The sequence below is a fragment of the Phragmites australis genome, chromosome 23, assembly GCF_958298935.1.
Source record: "Phragmites australis chromosome 23, lpPhrAust1.1, whole genome shotgun sequence".
Classification (NCBI taxonomy): domain Eukaryota; kingdom Viridiplantae; phylum Streptophyta; class Magnoliopsida; order Poales; family Poaceae; genus Phragmites; species Phragmites australis.
The window spans coordinates 1,798,769-1,812,543 of NC_084943.1; the positions used below are offsets into that span (position 1 = coordinate 1,798,769).

Below are 13,775 nucleotides of genomic sequence, written 5' to 3' on the forward strand. Positions count from 1 at the left end.
TATAGCTGATCATTTGTTCAGAATGTGAAAAGACTTAAATGCCCCTGAGAAGTATGATTGCTTATTTGTTGCTATTTTAGGAGACATTGTTATCTCATTACTTTTTGATATTTTTTGAAAGAAAATTGATGACAATATTAGGACGGAAAATTTGAGAAAAAAAATCAACATTCCATGTTGACACAAATTGCAATGTAAATATTAAAAGCAGTAAAATATATTATTAGCCATCATGTAGTTCATATGATTTTAACGAAAGATAACACTTTGATATGTATAGCATTACGAAGCCATAAAAAATGTTGCAATATCACCACATAGTTCACCCATATCTCTATCATCCACAACATCATCTGCATTAGCATTAGGTCCGGTCTCTCCATCAACATACGTCTCGTCTGACTGAAATTCATCGAAATCTTCGTCGTGTAACTGACTATCTCTAATAAAATTATGTAGAGCCATGGTAGAAATTATGATTTTCTTTTGCTTCTCCATTGGGTAGCTTGGTACATTTAGAAGAATGCGTCATTTCATCTTAAGAACACCAAAAGAACATTCAATAACATTCTTGAGCGATGAATATGCATGATTGAATACCTCCTTTAATCCAATTGGTTGACCACTATTTATGAAAAGGACAATTGCAAAGAAACCACTACTCCTGGTGTTATTGCAAGTTTGCCACTAAAAAATTGCAAAAATACCATTAAAACTGTCATTCGAGTGGTATCCTTGCAAAAAATAAAAAAATAGGGAGGTATTTGCAAATGCTCCTTTATGAAATCAGGTATGTGATACCTTTGACCCTTATAGGGTGTAAGAAAACCCTTTCGGTTTGGGTACCTGAGTCAACTAGATAATACTTTCTTATTAAAAATAAACTCTCAATATATTACGATGAAAGTAAAACATAGAGAGAGAAAACAAAGTAATACCTTCTGGGGGATACAAAATCAATTATTGTAATCTATGTTACCATTTCACTGCCATACGCGAATACAGAGTTCATACTTCTCAATGACATCTGAGCAAGAATTGTCGGGAAAACAAACATGGCATTTCTCCAAATGTATTTCAACATACTCCCTTATTTCTACTCAGTTCTCATGATACTACTAATGTAAGCTACTGAAATTGTTCACTTGCAAGTCACTGAAATGGTTCACTTGCAAGTAACAAATATGTAGAGGATAAAAGTAAGTATGAGCATCATATCATTGTGAACTGAAAAAAGATAACAACTATAAATAACCTGATGCTATCAAGTCATTCAGCTACAAAAATTCAAAATTTGGAGCATTGTTTAGTATTCAGCATACTACCTAGAACAACTAATTTGAATGATAGAGCCAGTGCAAGACTACATGAAACAGGTTAGTGAACCAAAGTTGATTGGATTATTGTTGACCTGCCTTGACTAATCAGGAGTGGAACTAAACCAAGCTCAATATCAGCTACAAGCTACCAACAACACAATGTTCCAAATGCTTCACATTCGAACGACGCAAACAAATTGACAAATCGGACAGACCAATAGAAAACATGTCTAGAACTTGTAATCCAACGAATTGACACAAATTACCTCGATACTATAGACACAAAACTTCAGATTTGAGAGACGCAAACCACTTCGGCGCCTTCGATTCAATCCAGTCAACACATGGCAACACGAAACAGAACTAAAACGCCTCAAACTCGACTACTAAGAACTAGCTAACAACAAGCAGAGGGAGAGAGAGCGAGGAGGATCAGCACCTCAGGTTCACCTCCCGATCTGAGCGAGGAGTGGAGGCGCCACCGGAAGAGGAGCATTAAAACCCTAGATGCGAGTCAGGGTAGTGGAAGAGGGGCATGAAGAGGGAAGAGGGGCGATAGAGAGGGACGACGGTGCGGTTGACAGTCGATGAGGGGTGGCAGTGTGACAGTGGAGAGGAGCGAACCCTATCGCCAGATCTCGGGTGAGGCACGTCAGGGCAGGGGACGGGGCACGTGGGGTGACTCACTGGTGGCTGACGGGAGTATATCAATAGCAATTATAGGTAATTTCCACTAACTTGAGAGACAGTTTTATTTTAACTTCTCACAAAAACAGTAGCTAGTGAAAGAAGTCGATCACGGGCCGTTTCTTCTTCTAGTGCAAAGGAGAGAAGCCATACGGGCAAAAGCTGGTTTAGAATCCGTACCAAACAGGGCCATAAGATAGCCTCCGCCTCTTACGTCCGGGCCCACTCGTCAGAATCTCTAGAAGCGTGGCAGCGATTCCGATTCAGATCACGGCCGCGGCGACCAAGAGGAACCGAGCTAGAGAAGCGAGCGACGCGGCAGCAATTCCCAGTCTGAGGTTCCTGCTCCGCCAAAAGGTAAGATTTTCTCGAGATCTCTGTGCTCGATAGCCCGGATCGATTCTCGTCATCAATTTTCCTCAATTTTTTTTGGTTCTTTTCCGGCAATCGACCTGATTCGATTCGATCAGATGGCGGCGGCATGGGCGGCGCTGCTGCTGATGCTGGTCGCAGCGCGAGTGGCGTCGGCGGCGCCGGTGATGGCGCCAGCGTTCCTCTGGGCGCCCAAGAACTACGGGTGGGTGACTAGTTGCGCTTCTCTTTTTCGTCCCTAGCTTTAGATCTCCCGTGTTCGATATGATGCGTGATGTTGATGGATTTTTTGACTTCTGCTTCACTTAGAAAGTACAAACCATTGTAAATTTGTACTATATAAAGTATTGGCCTGGCTCATAAGGCACATGCATTTTTCCTCTTCCTTTTGTCCTAAAATAAATAATGCGCATGTAGTTTGTTTTGTGAAATAGGTAGAAGAGGGTTCATTCAATGGGGTGATTAGATCATGTATGAAAGGCCCTCGACAGCCCGACTTTGTCTGTCGGCTTCTGTGTTATAGAAGAGGCATAACACATCTTATTGGGAGGAAATAATGGTTAGTGGAGATTGATTTGCGCGGTCACTTTACACTCACATTATTTTGAGGAGGCTTGTTCATCCAGCATACTGTTAGAAAATCAAAGTTGAGACTTTAGGCCTAGGGCAAGCATAAATTCGATTGTCCTTGTGAACAATTGATAGTCTATCTACCTTTCATGGTTTTGATCTTTTTCATTGAGCACATAGCCTTAACAGTTGCAACAAATCCTAGACTGATGGGTCCATATTACCTTAAAGATCTTGGTTAATTATAGCTGCCTTATTTAGGGATCTCAAAACACTCGTGACCTGGTTGGGGTGTTGCTCTTCGTGGACTTTGGTGCATTCTAATCAAGGAGTTCCATACCGCTACATCATTTCATCACAGATAGCAAAATGTACTATTTATTTTGTGAAACCAAAATTCAGATAGCAGATGGTGTAGTAGGTTGGTTGGAAGAAACCTCACCTTACTTTGGGAGTACTGAATGGGTGATGGCAACATTGGAGAAACACCTAGAATTTTGTTCCCTGCACTTTTTGTTCACATAGAGTGATGTATCATTGTAAACCTACTAGTTAGGATGGATCGACAGAGCAGAGCTTGCATTGTTGCCATCATTTCACTTCTGTATCGCAGAACTATTTTTAAACTTGCAATATGCATGTCCCCTCCCTCCTTTTGTATTGTCCATTAAGAATATTAAAGGTGAGAATTAGTCAATGGGCAAAATCGCACTTGTTTCCTGATGCAAATAGCGCTAATTGACTTATTCTCAAGCGCTATTTGACTCTTGCTGCCTAGGTTTCATAGTGCACTTGTTTCCTGATGCAAACGATGGATGCCGTATGTGTCCGATACTCTGATGTTTGTGACCATTCTTACTGAGTGATATGAGTTCAGATACTTGTTGACTAGTCCCAAATTTACCCTTTTCATTTTGGTGTCTTATCACTTCACTTTGTTGCTGAGTTGATCCAAATTTACTAGCTCGCCTTGAGCATTTTTTTACTGTCCAATTATTGCATTATTTAAGAAAGCATATCTGAGTTCACTGGTTCAGAATTTTGATTACATTTGATCTACCTTTACCCTCCAGATTCTTTTCTGATGGGGCTAAGGAAGCTGTCCATTACCAGACAATCTCGCCTAAGGGTTTAGCTAAATCTGTTCTTCAGGAAGGTGGCTGGTCAAACTTGGTGGTGAGTTCCCCTCCTGTATCTCCATTGGCAAAACTTAAGCTCTGATGCAACTTTATTAAAGACTAATTCTTGCATTGATACAGGTTTACTAAATTCCTATTTTTGTGATTTTATTGTTAGTGTTCAAAGGAGGATTCTCAGAAGAATGTCGATGTTGCCATTGTTTTTCTTGGCTCAAAGGTACTTAATTTAGACTCATCTATTTTTCAGTGGTATGAGATTATCTGTTTGAACATCTATTGTTTCAATTCAATGCATTTTTATTGAAGAAGCGTCTGTGCATAAGTTAAAGTCCTTTTTCTTGATATTTCTGATTATTGATCACTTCCAAGAAGCCATAAAACTAGTAAATTCTCCACCATTTAATATACGTGGTGAAATTGTTACTAAGACAGTGTTTTATGTAGAAGATGCTATCTCTTTTCTCATATGCGTCAATTGTCACTGACAAATGATTTATACTTTTTCCTTAGCTACAATCATCAGACATATCTAAAGATAAACAACTAGATCCGGCTTTAGCGGACACATTGAAGGTAGTCACAAGCTCTCATTTCTTCTTTCAGTTATCTTATAACTGATCAACTGTGGCATCACATTTTTAATTGCTTATAATTGCTATGCTTCTACCAGACCGCCTTCACAAGTTCAGAGTTTTCCATGGCATTCCCTTATGTTGCCATGTCAGATGATGATGATAAATTGGAGAACATGCTGCTATCTGGATTTGCTGAGAATTGTAACAATGTTTTTGAAGGAAATCATATCACCTACACAGACACGTGTACTGTAAGTGGTCAAGATGTGAAGCAACATCACACCATGGATTCTATCCGTGTAAGCTATTAACTTATTATAATTTTTTACTTTTACTTCTATTCCATATTTGTTTCATGTATTGATAGCATGTACATTGCAGGACTTGGTGATGTCACGGATGGGAAACAATCCAACTAGACAGACTGATCTAGTTGTCTTCTGTAGCGGTGGTTTCAAGGAATTGGATTCTGAGAAATCAGAAGGTTAGGTTAAGCACACTAGCATTGATCTTTATATTCAACTGTATAGCTGTAAGCTAATTTTTTACTATGTCACTGCAGGAGAATTGCTTTCCGAGCTGGTCGATGTGCTGAAGAAGTCTGGGGCTAAATATACCATTCTTTATGCTTCTCAACCATCCGGTTTACTGGAAAACCCTACCAACCTACCATTAGGGAGGTATCTTGCAGAGAAGACCAATACTACTAAAGTTGGCCAGGGCAAATGTGATGGAGAGTGCCTAGTCAAATCAACTCTTCTGGAAGGAACTTTTGTTGTAAGTTGTTACTTGTGCTCTGGTTCATTATTGGTTTGCTCTATTCTGAAATGTGGGCTCACCTGTATAACGATTGTTTGTATATCAATATACCTTACTTCCTTGTATTATTTTCTCACACTTGTACTTCCTTGTATTATTTTCTCACACTTGTACTTCATTGTATTATTTTCTCACACTTGTCTACTATATGCAGGGAATAGTGCTTCTTATCATCTTGATATCAGGACTCATGTGTATGATGGGAATTGATACTCCCTCGAGGTTCGAAACTCCCCAGGAATCTTGATCTCACTTTAATGCAGATCAGATACGGGAACTCGATGAGGCACAAGGAGTATGAACGATTGATGTTTGCTGGTCTGCACTGTGGATATAGTTAGTTTCCTATTTGAAAGTGCTCTGTGTATTTTACTGAGCCGACTGCTACTTACAATGTGATCAATTTTTGGTGTAATATTCTATCTCATACCTACGGAGATCTAGCTGAGCTTTTGCAAACTCCTACATGTGCAAGGCTTGTGTTGTGCCAGAATTAGCATTGCTTCCGGTGTTTTCTGTGAATAACCTGGAATTCAGGTAGCCAATAAGATGACACTATGCATCAAATAAAATGAAATCATGTTATTTACTCCATCAGATGTTACTGCACTTTAAACAAGAGTGTCGCATCTATGTACATTTTGTGCCTCTACTGACACTGTGAATTGCTGAAGTACAGTCTGTTGTCAACATCTATGGTCTGGGAATTGCAAAGCGTTCTCTGTGTGTGAAATGCACAGGCTGATAAACTCCTTGTTCCTTATGCCTGGTCAAGATGTCTGCTTATTTTCTGTCTCATTACTGTTCAGGATTGTGTGTGGTCCCCACCTGAATGTCGTTACTTACTCATGAATCAACACTCGACAGATACTGGATAAATTCAGTAAGCTTTCTGATTAGGACACAAAGCCACTTTTAAAGCACTCATCATTTTCTAGTTCACTGGTGAGGTTACTGTCAGGGCAACTTTATTGCGCAAGTAATCACTTGACTGAGATTGGAACGGAATAGGTAATCGACTCAATTCCTGTCTCTCTTGGGTCAATTTGTCCTTGATGATGGTCTGCCTGTCTTGGCTTAGAACCCAAGTACCTGGAAATTTGTGGCGCCTGCGTATATAACATGCTCTCGTCTTGTACCTCGTTAACGAAGGTGAATGCAACAAAAATTTACTATTATGTTTTTGATTGTATCCTTTAGCAAATTGAAGGGTCGTATATAACTATTTGTAGTGGTGATTGATTAAAAAATTGGAAATTTACTTAACTAAAATTCAAACAAAATACTGGTAAACACGGTACATTTTTTCTACCGGGTTTATCATTGATAATGTTTTCACTCATGCTCATGAGCTAGAAAATTCGAGAGTAAATGAAATCTTACCATTGCAAAAGATGTCGAAGTAAGAATTAGATGATCACAGGCATACTCTGCCAATGATTTAGCATACATCAACTGTACCACATGGAGCACTGAGATCAAGCACGAAAAAGCCTTTCCTTGCTCTTTTTGTTAGCACTTTTGCTTCTTGTTTGTGCTACTTTTTCTTGCTCTTTTCCTCATATCAGTGGCTACCGCTGTCACTTGTCAATATGTAACATTGTACAAATACTGAGCTAGTACACGTCAAATATATGATTGATACTAGTTTGAAAATGAGAACATAGATGAAAGCAAATATGCTCAAGGTAACATGCACTAGGTCTCTAGATTTTCCTTTTGTCGGCGGTGAGGACGACATGTTGGCCATACAAAGGTTGCCAGATAAGTGCGTGTTAGCTTCTTAGGAACCATGCCGCAACTGTAGCCTGAAAAACATGACTTGTAAGAAAGATGATGAAAGAAATTTGTGGGCAGAAACAGAGTTCTTCCGAAAACTGAAAGTACGCAAGTAGCCATATCACTTGGGAGTAAAGAAACTCTCATCCATTGGCGATGTGATGCCAAAAAGGTCATGCACATGGGATTCCCATGCTGTACAGTAAAAAAGGTCATGCAGTACGTACGTACGTACTAAACTTGCGCTGTACTTATGCGTGGTTCTTATATATGTGGCACGTGAAAACAGATGGGATAGGCTCAGCGTAACTTGCACCGGATTTTGATGCACGAAAGATGCCCAAAGGCAGGTAAAAAGGTGAATCTTGCTAATCATCTTTCCCCGGCTTGCATTTTGCAACCACGCATGCAAATGCAAGAGCTGGATTATTATGCCATGAGTTTGGAAACTTCAACTTCAGTTAATGCTTTACTGGCCATCACACATGTTTTTTTAAATAATGGAAACAAGTTTTCAGCCTCTGCATCATGACAGGTTAACAGCTCTCGCTGATTTTCAAGATGAACGATCATTGTGTAACTTTCACATGATTCCAGTTTCTCACACAATTTTCTTCTGTGGAAGCACATTTATGTACAGTAGTATCCCTTCCGGAAAAATGAATGGAAAGGAGCAATGTTTAATTAAATTCATGAGAAACAGCTAGCCACAATACGAGAACTAACAAATTTAGATTGATAAGCTCAAGTCACATGAATAGTTCGCAGAAAGTACGCTGTCACTGGCTAACAGCTGCCATGTTCTTCAGCCATACCTAGCTTGCAGCCTTGCACCAAGCTGTACATCAACATCAAAGGCCATTCCGATCCCGACTTGTGCGCCAAGATTATATGGTTGCATCTTCAATTATTATTGACAAATTGATAATTAAACCGCTATTCTTTCATAGTAAGCTAGGTTGCGTTGCACCAAGATTTTTTACAATCTAATTTTCGTACCAGGTTTCAAAGAATTCAGTACTTCACCAAGGGTAAAGTTATAGACTAAGTAAAAGAAGCTACCATTAATCACAAGCCTGTGTACCGTAACAATATCGGCAGCAGCAACGAACAAAATCTCAGAAACAAACCAACATTGTCCTTTTTACATGACCTAAAACAAACTATATGGCCTCTCAGTGTACGAACTAACTAATGAATTAACCAACCAACAAAACGGCCAGAAAATTACTAAAACAACCATTCCCATTCAGTAGCGCCGGCCTAGCCGATGCCGATCATGCACCAAAATTCTTAGCAGCTGGTCCATTAATTGTAGCAGCAGTAACAGAAGCACTAGTAGTACCAAGTATGACCAAAGCTCCCGAGCTTGTTCTGCGGCAAGCTGAGCGGCTTCTGCTCCAAACCTCCAGTCACCGGCGATAAACCCTTGGACACGGCAGCAAAATTTGGTGCCATGGCCGCTCCTAGGGCTTTCACCATCATTGCCTGATGATGATCATCATACTGTTGATGCAAATCGTAGCCTCCCATCGTGCGGGGTGCATGAAGCATATCCCAGGAGGCGCTGTTGCTTCTGCGACTTGTTGGAACCGACGAACCGGCCAGCATGTCGCTGCTTGTTGTGTTATTGAGGCTGTAATTGTTAGGAAGGTCGACGAAGTTACTCCTAGTCGTGGATCCCGCGGCGGCGGCGGCGGCAGCAATTGAGTAGTGATCCGCGTTGTACGGCGCCGCCGCGGCGTTGATGGTCATCGTGTTGGGCAAGGGCAAGCTACCCACGGAGTTGAAGTACATGGGATCGACCATGGAGTCAAGCAACTCGTCGTCGCCCTCGCCGGCATCGACCGACACCGAGCTGACGTTGAGCGTTCCGGCAGAGTTCTCCACGGCGTCCTTGTTGGCTTCCCCTTTCTTGTGGAACACCTTGCACACAACCCATTCATCCTAACACGCCCATAACATAAGAAAATAAACCAAGAAAATAAACACTTTGTTGCAAATTCATTTTTTCAACACAACTAGACGACGGTTGAAGTTGTGTCCGTACGTACCTTGGGATTGAATCGTAGGTTTGCGTTGTTGTCCCTGGACTTGCCCTCGAGGCGGTACTCGTGCATGACCCAGTTGGTATTGGATCCCCTTGGAGCCCTACCCATGTAGAACACCAGCGTCTTCTTCATCCCCACCAGTTCGCCCCCTCTACCTCCACCAGCAGAAGCTGAACCTGAAGCTGGCTTGAAGATCTGCCTGTCCTTCCCGGTGGCCTTCCAGTAGCCCTCCTTGGTGGCACGGTTGGTGCGCATGCCTGTCGGGTATTTCATGTCCTTGTGGTAGAAGAAGTACCACTCCTTCTCCCCCATCTTCGCCTTGCCTTCATATCAATATATATACATGGCAGAAAACATCAATTGATTAGGTAAAATTAGTTTTTCTTCTGATCTATGAAAAAATCAGCAGAACTCCTGCTGTCATTTCAAAAATATTAGGTAAAATTAGATGTATGGATTGATTGAAAGGAAGCAAGTTTTGCAACTACATATATGTACGGTGCAACTGATGAACAAAAGGAAAAGGTGCATGACTTACTTGGGAGATCCCATGGCTCGCACTTGTTGAGATCCACCTCCCCGATGGCCCGCGGGTCCATGTTTGGGTTCAAGAACTTCTGCAGGAGATAGCTTGTGATGACCTCCTCGTCTGTGGGATGGAACCTGAACCCGGGTGGCAAGAACAAGTCACCTTGCTCTGATTTCAGACCACGCTCCACCATGATCGATCTCTTGCAAACACTATGGAGCATGGATTACACAAGCAACAGTGCCAGCAACTTGACTATGAATAGGAGAGAGACAAGGATCTCAAAGAAAGAAGGCAGAGAGGGAGAGAGAGAGGGAAGCTTGTAAGCACAAGAAAGGTGGAGGAGAACGATAGAAAGGAGGGGATCAATAGAAATTAAGGGGATAAAGAGAGGAGGAATCCAAATTTTATAGTGGAAATGGGTCTATGGGACCTGATCTTCCTTTTGAGGAGCCAAACCTATAGCTTGCCTAGGAACGAAGTCTTCAGTCTTCACTCGGTTTGATTAGGCAGAAAAGAAATCAATGCGGTTTAATTAACACCTCTCCTACGTGCCTGTGGCTATGCCATCGGATCAGGATTAAGGTGTCATTAGAGGCATATAATTACTATTTATTTTGGCTTTGATAAGCTTGGTTTGTTTTTTCTTTTACGATGTTGTGATAGCTGCTTACAGATGGTAGGTACTACAAACAGTCGGAAGGCTTGTGTGGTACTGTGGTAGGCCACTTGGGTTTCGTTTTCTTGGTTGCATATATTGCTGAGAAAGATACAGATCGTTTCCCTCATCTGAAGGGATACTTTCTCTCAGTCCAATAGCGTAGGTAGCTTGCTACTCCCTCCCATTCTAAATATAAGTCAATTAGTATATCAACACGATCTCTAATATAATATTTTAATTAATAATATTTATAAAAATATATTATTTAAAATAAAAAAGTTATATATTATGAAAGTATTTATCACGACGAATCTACTAACATCAACCCTATGCTATCAAACTATACTTTTTACTTGTTGATGGCCAAAGAAAAAAGAGTTTGACTTAGGACAAACCTAGATGGACTTATATTTATGATGAGAGGGAGTAGCTATAAGAGTTTACATGTCATCTGTAGAATATAGTAAAGATAAACTCTCCAATAGGCTATCTATAAAGCTGTATCTTTATGTTTTTAATGCTCACATATTATGTATCATTTTCTGTTACAATCTCTTCAACAAAAGCTAGTTATGTTCTCTCTTCCTTATCTTTCCTCTACATAGAACAAATGCTGATATGACTCAGCTTATAATTAGTTGACGTGTCCTTATTGGAAATGCCCTCATGATAATTTTTAACAATTGATGCTCTTATCATTTGATTTCCCCTTTCTCTTTTGTCAACGGGAATATAAATTTCGTCCCTTTTTGTTTCCACTGGTGAGTTTGTCCAGGTCTTCTAGCTAGCTAAGCAGGTTTAGAATTAGATTATTTCCCAACGATTTTTATCAAGAACTAGCTAGTACAAGATGTTGATTTGCTAGTTAACAAAGATGTGTGCATCATTGGGTTCGGTTTCTTGGCAACTGCCATTGCTTTTGACAAACTGAGCACGTCGCCATCGGCACGTATTCTATTCTTGTACAATTCCATGTACACATTGAAACATGCATCCGGTTTGCCTCGATCAATCGTTCTTGCAATGCTGTGCTACTCCAAGGCTACAATTGCATGTAGGAGCTAGCGAAGATATATATAATCATATATTTGCATTTAGTTGACCGCACAGCACATGTATAATTTACTAATCTTTTTGCGAGGATATAATTTTCTAATTTGCATTTTACATTGGCAGCTGAAAGATATGACTGACGATCAATTGAATTGTCAGAGCCTGAGTGACGGCTACAGTTCATACTCTGCATGCATTGGATGGGACAGTCGAAAACTCGAAATTGGTCAGGTCGTCTCAGGCCACTCCAGAATGTAACGATGTACGTGGTGTTCTCCACGACACGTGCGTCAGTGCATGCATCAAGAGCACAATGCACACGTGCGTACGACCCTGTCCATATCTGAATGACGGCCGGCCGCTACCGGCCGGCCGGTGAACGTACGGTGGTATAGGATTTGGCGGCTGCACAGTTGAAACTCCAACCTTGACCAAGCTTACAGTAGCTAGGGAAGTTGATCAGCTCAGCCGTACGACATCTCCAAAAAGTTGGCACAATTTTTACTGACTTGAAATGCCCAAAGAAAATGGAGAGGCAATAAGAGAACTTGACGAGATTTTTTTTCCCAATAGTACATCCAGCTACGAAAAAATAAACTATCTCATCCCAAATAAATTACGCGCTGCTTGCGCTCGAACGTCCGATGGAAAACTCTCCATCGGATGCTTTCGATGTTCCGTTGCAACATTGAAAGACAACGTCTGCAACATCAGAGAATAACGTTCGCAACATCAAAAAACAAATATGCATCAAAATAGTTCAATGCCATCCGATTTTAAAGGAATTCCCACCGTAACATCACATTATGTTTCATGCAACATTTTAGACAAATTGGGTCAACGACAAATTGGTTCGGCAACAAATAGAAAAATACTGATGCAACAATTGAAAATAACTGCTGCAACAGATTGATTTATCCATTGCAACATGGGCATTATAAAGAGAAAATATATAACAAATGCGAATCATGGCTGCAACAAGTGCAGTGAACTATTGCAACAAAAACTCAAAAAGCATGACTTGTTACAACATTGAAAAATCATCAGAAACACACCAAAATTAGCATTGCACCAAAATAATTCAATATACCTGTTGCAACATGGATATATCGCCAAATTATGGATCCCGAACTCATCAGATTCGGCATGAGAGAGATCGGCTCCTCTCCGATACTCTTCTCCCTAGCAGTGGCTCACCAGGAAGCGGCTCATCAAATTATGTCGTTGGGTCGAGCTCCACTCCATCCAAACCGATGCTTGCCACTAGGATCCAGCTCCTCATCGACCAAATCAATACCCCGCCATCGGGATCAAGCTCCTAGCCGCCCGAATCGACACCCGACCGCCGGGATCGAGCTCTCTGCCACCCAAATCGCCGCCTTATCGTCAAGATCGAGCTCCTCATGTCTCGAGTCGACGCCCTACTGTCAGTACCCGACCTCCTTCTCACAGGATCGAGCTCCTCTGTCGGGATGGGGTTGGATGCGGACCTGAGCGAGAGACATGATGAGAGCAAACAGGAAAAGAAGCTCAAGAGAGGAGTGACAAGCGTTTGTTTTTCGCTCATGGGGGAACACGATGAGAGGGAGGCAGAAGCCGCAGAACGGGTGGTAGGATGGTGGATGGAAGCCAAACGAGTGGCTGAGACAGGCATCCGATTCTTGCGTAGCTACGTCAATTTAGGAGTGTTATCGAATAAATTATCTCATCTAGCTACGCAAAAATGGGGAAGCAGCAGGACTAATATTATTGCTGTTACTTCCTCGCATCCCAAATATAAAAGTCCTCTGCACATCGACAAGGTCGCCAATATCACACTTTGATGGGCAATTTCTATAAAAATAAATTATCTCAAATACAAAGAGATATATGTGAAAGTATTTTCCATAATGAATCTAATAACATTATGTTGTGAATTTATATGATTTTTTTGCATATTGACGGTCAAAGCTAAGAAAATTGACTAACAACCGTCCTAAATGGACTTCTTCTTTGAACTAGGCAGATATGAACTAGTTAGCTCGAACTATTTAATTGAAATATGACTTTTTTGCAACCTTAACAGCTGGCACATCGGAGATCTAAGACCTAATCAGTAGCATGACGTTAGATGGAGGCAAGAAATGTTCTTACCTAGCTGTACTGCACAAATTAATCGATGTATCATCTCTTTTTTTTTTGCGATTAAACATGAGCTTTGTTACTTAATTTGTGAAAGTGT

At 41.0% G+C, this 13,775-nt stretch overlaps 2 protein-coding genes across 2 annotated transcripts; one reads left to right on the top strand and one right to left on the bottom strand.

The window, feature by feature from the left end:
* The first annotated feature begins 2,198 nt into the window (after nt 1-2,198).
* LOC133906483 (uncharacterized) lies at nt 2,199-6,073 on the top strand. Its single transcript, XM_062348408.1, has 9 exons — nt 2,199-2,363; nt 2,477-2,583; nt 4,022-4,124; nt 4,245-4,304; nt 4,598-4,660; nt 4,758-4,961; nt 5,044-5,146; nt 5,225-5,439; nt 5,636-6,073. Exons 2-9 carry the CDS (start codon nt 2,477-2,479, stop codon nt 5,726-5,728), a joined length of 948 nt encoding a protein of 315 aa, XP_062204392.1. The 5' UTR covers nt 2,199-2,363; the 3' UTR covers nt 5,729-6,073.
* A 2,066-nt stretch (nt 6,074-8,139) lies between these two features.
* LOC133905717 (NAC domain-containing protein 45-like) lies at nt 8,140-10,325 on the bottom strand. The gene is made up of 3 exons (XM_062347479.1): nt 9,850-10,325; nt 9,315-9,634; nt 8,140-9,207 (listed from the first exon to the last, which is right to left on the bottom strand). The coding sequence occupies exons 1-3, from the start codon at nt 10,061-10,063 to the stop codon at nt 8,596-8,598; spliced, it is 1,146 nt and encodes a 381-aa protein (XP_062203463.1). The 5' UTR covers nt 10,064-10,325; the 3' UTR covers nt 8,140-8,595.
* Nucleotides 10,326-13,775: the final 3,450 nt, after the last annotated feature.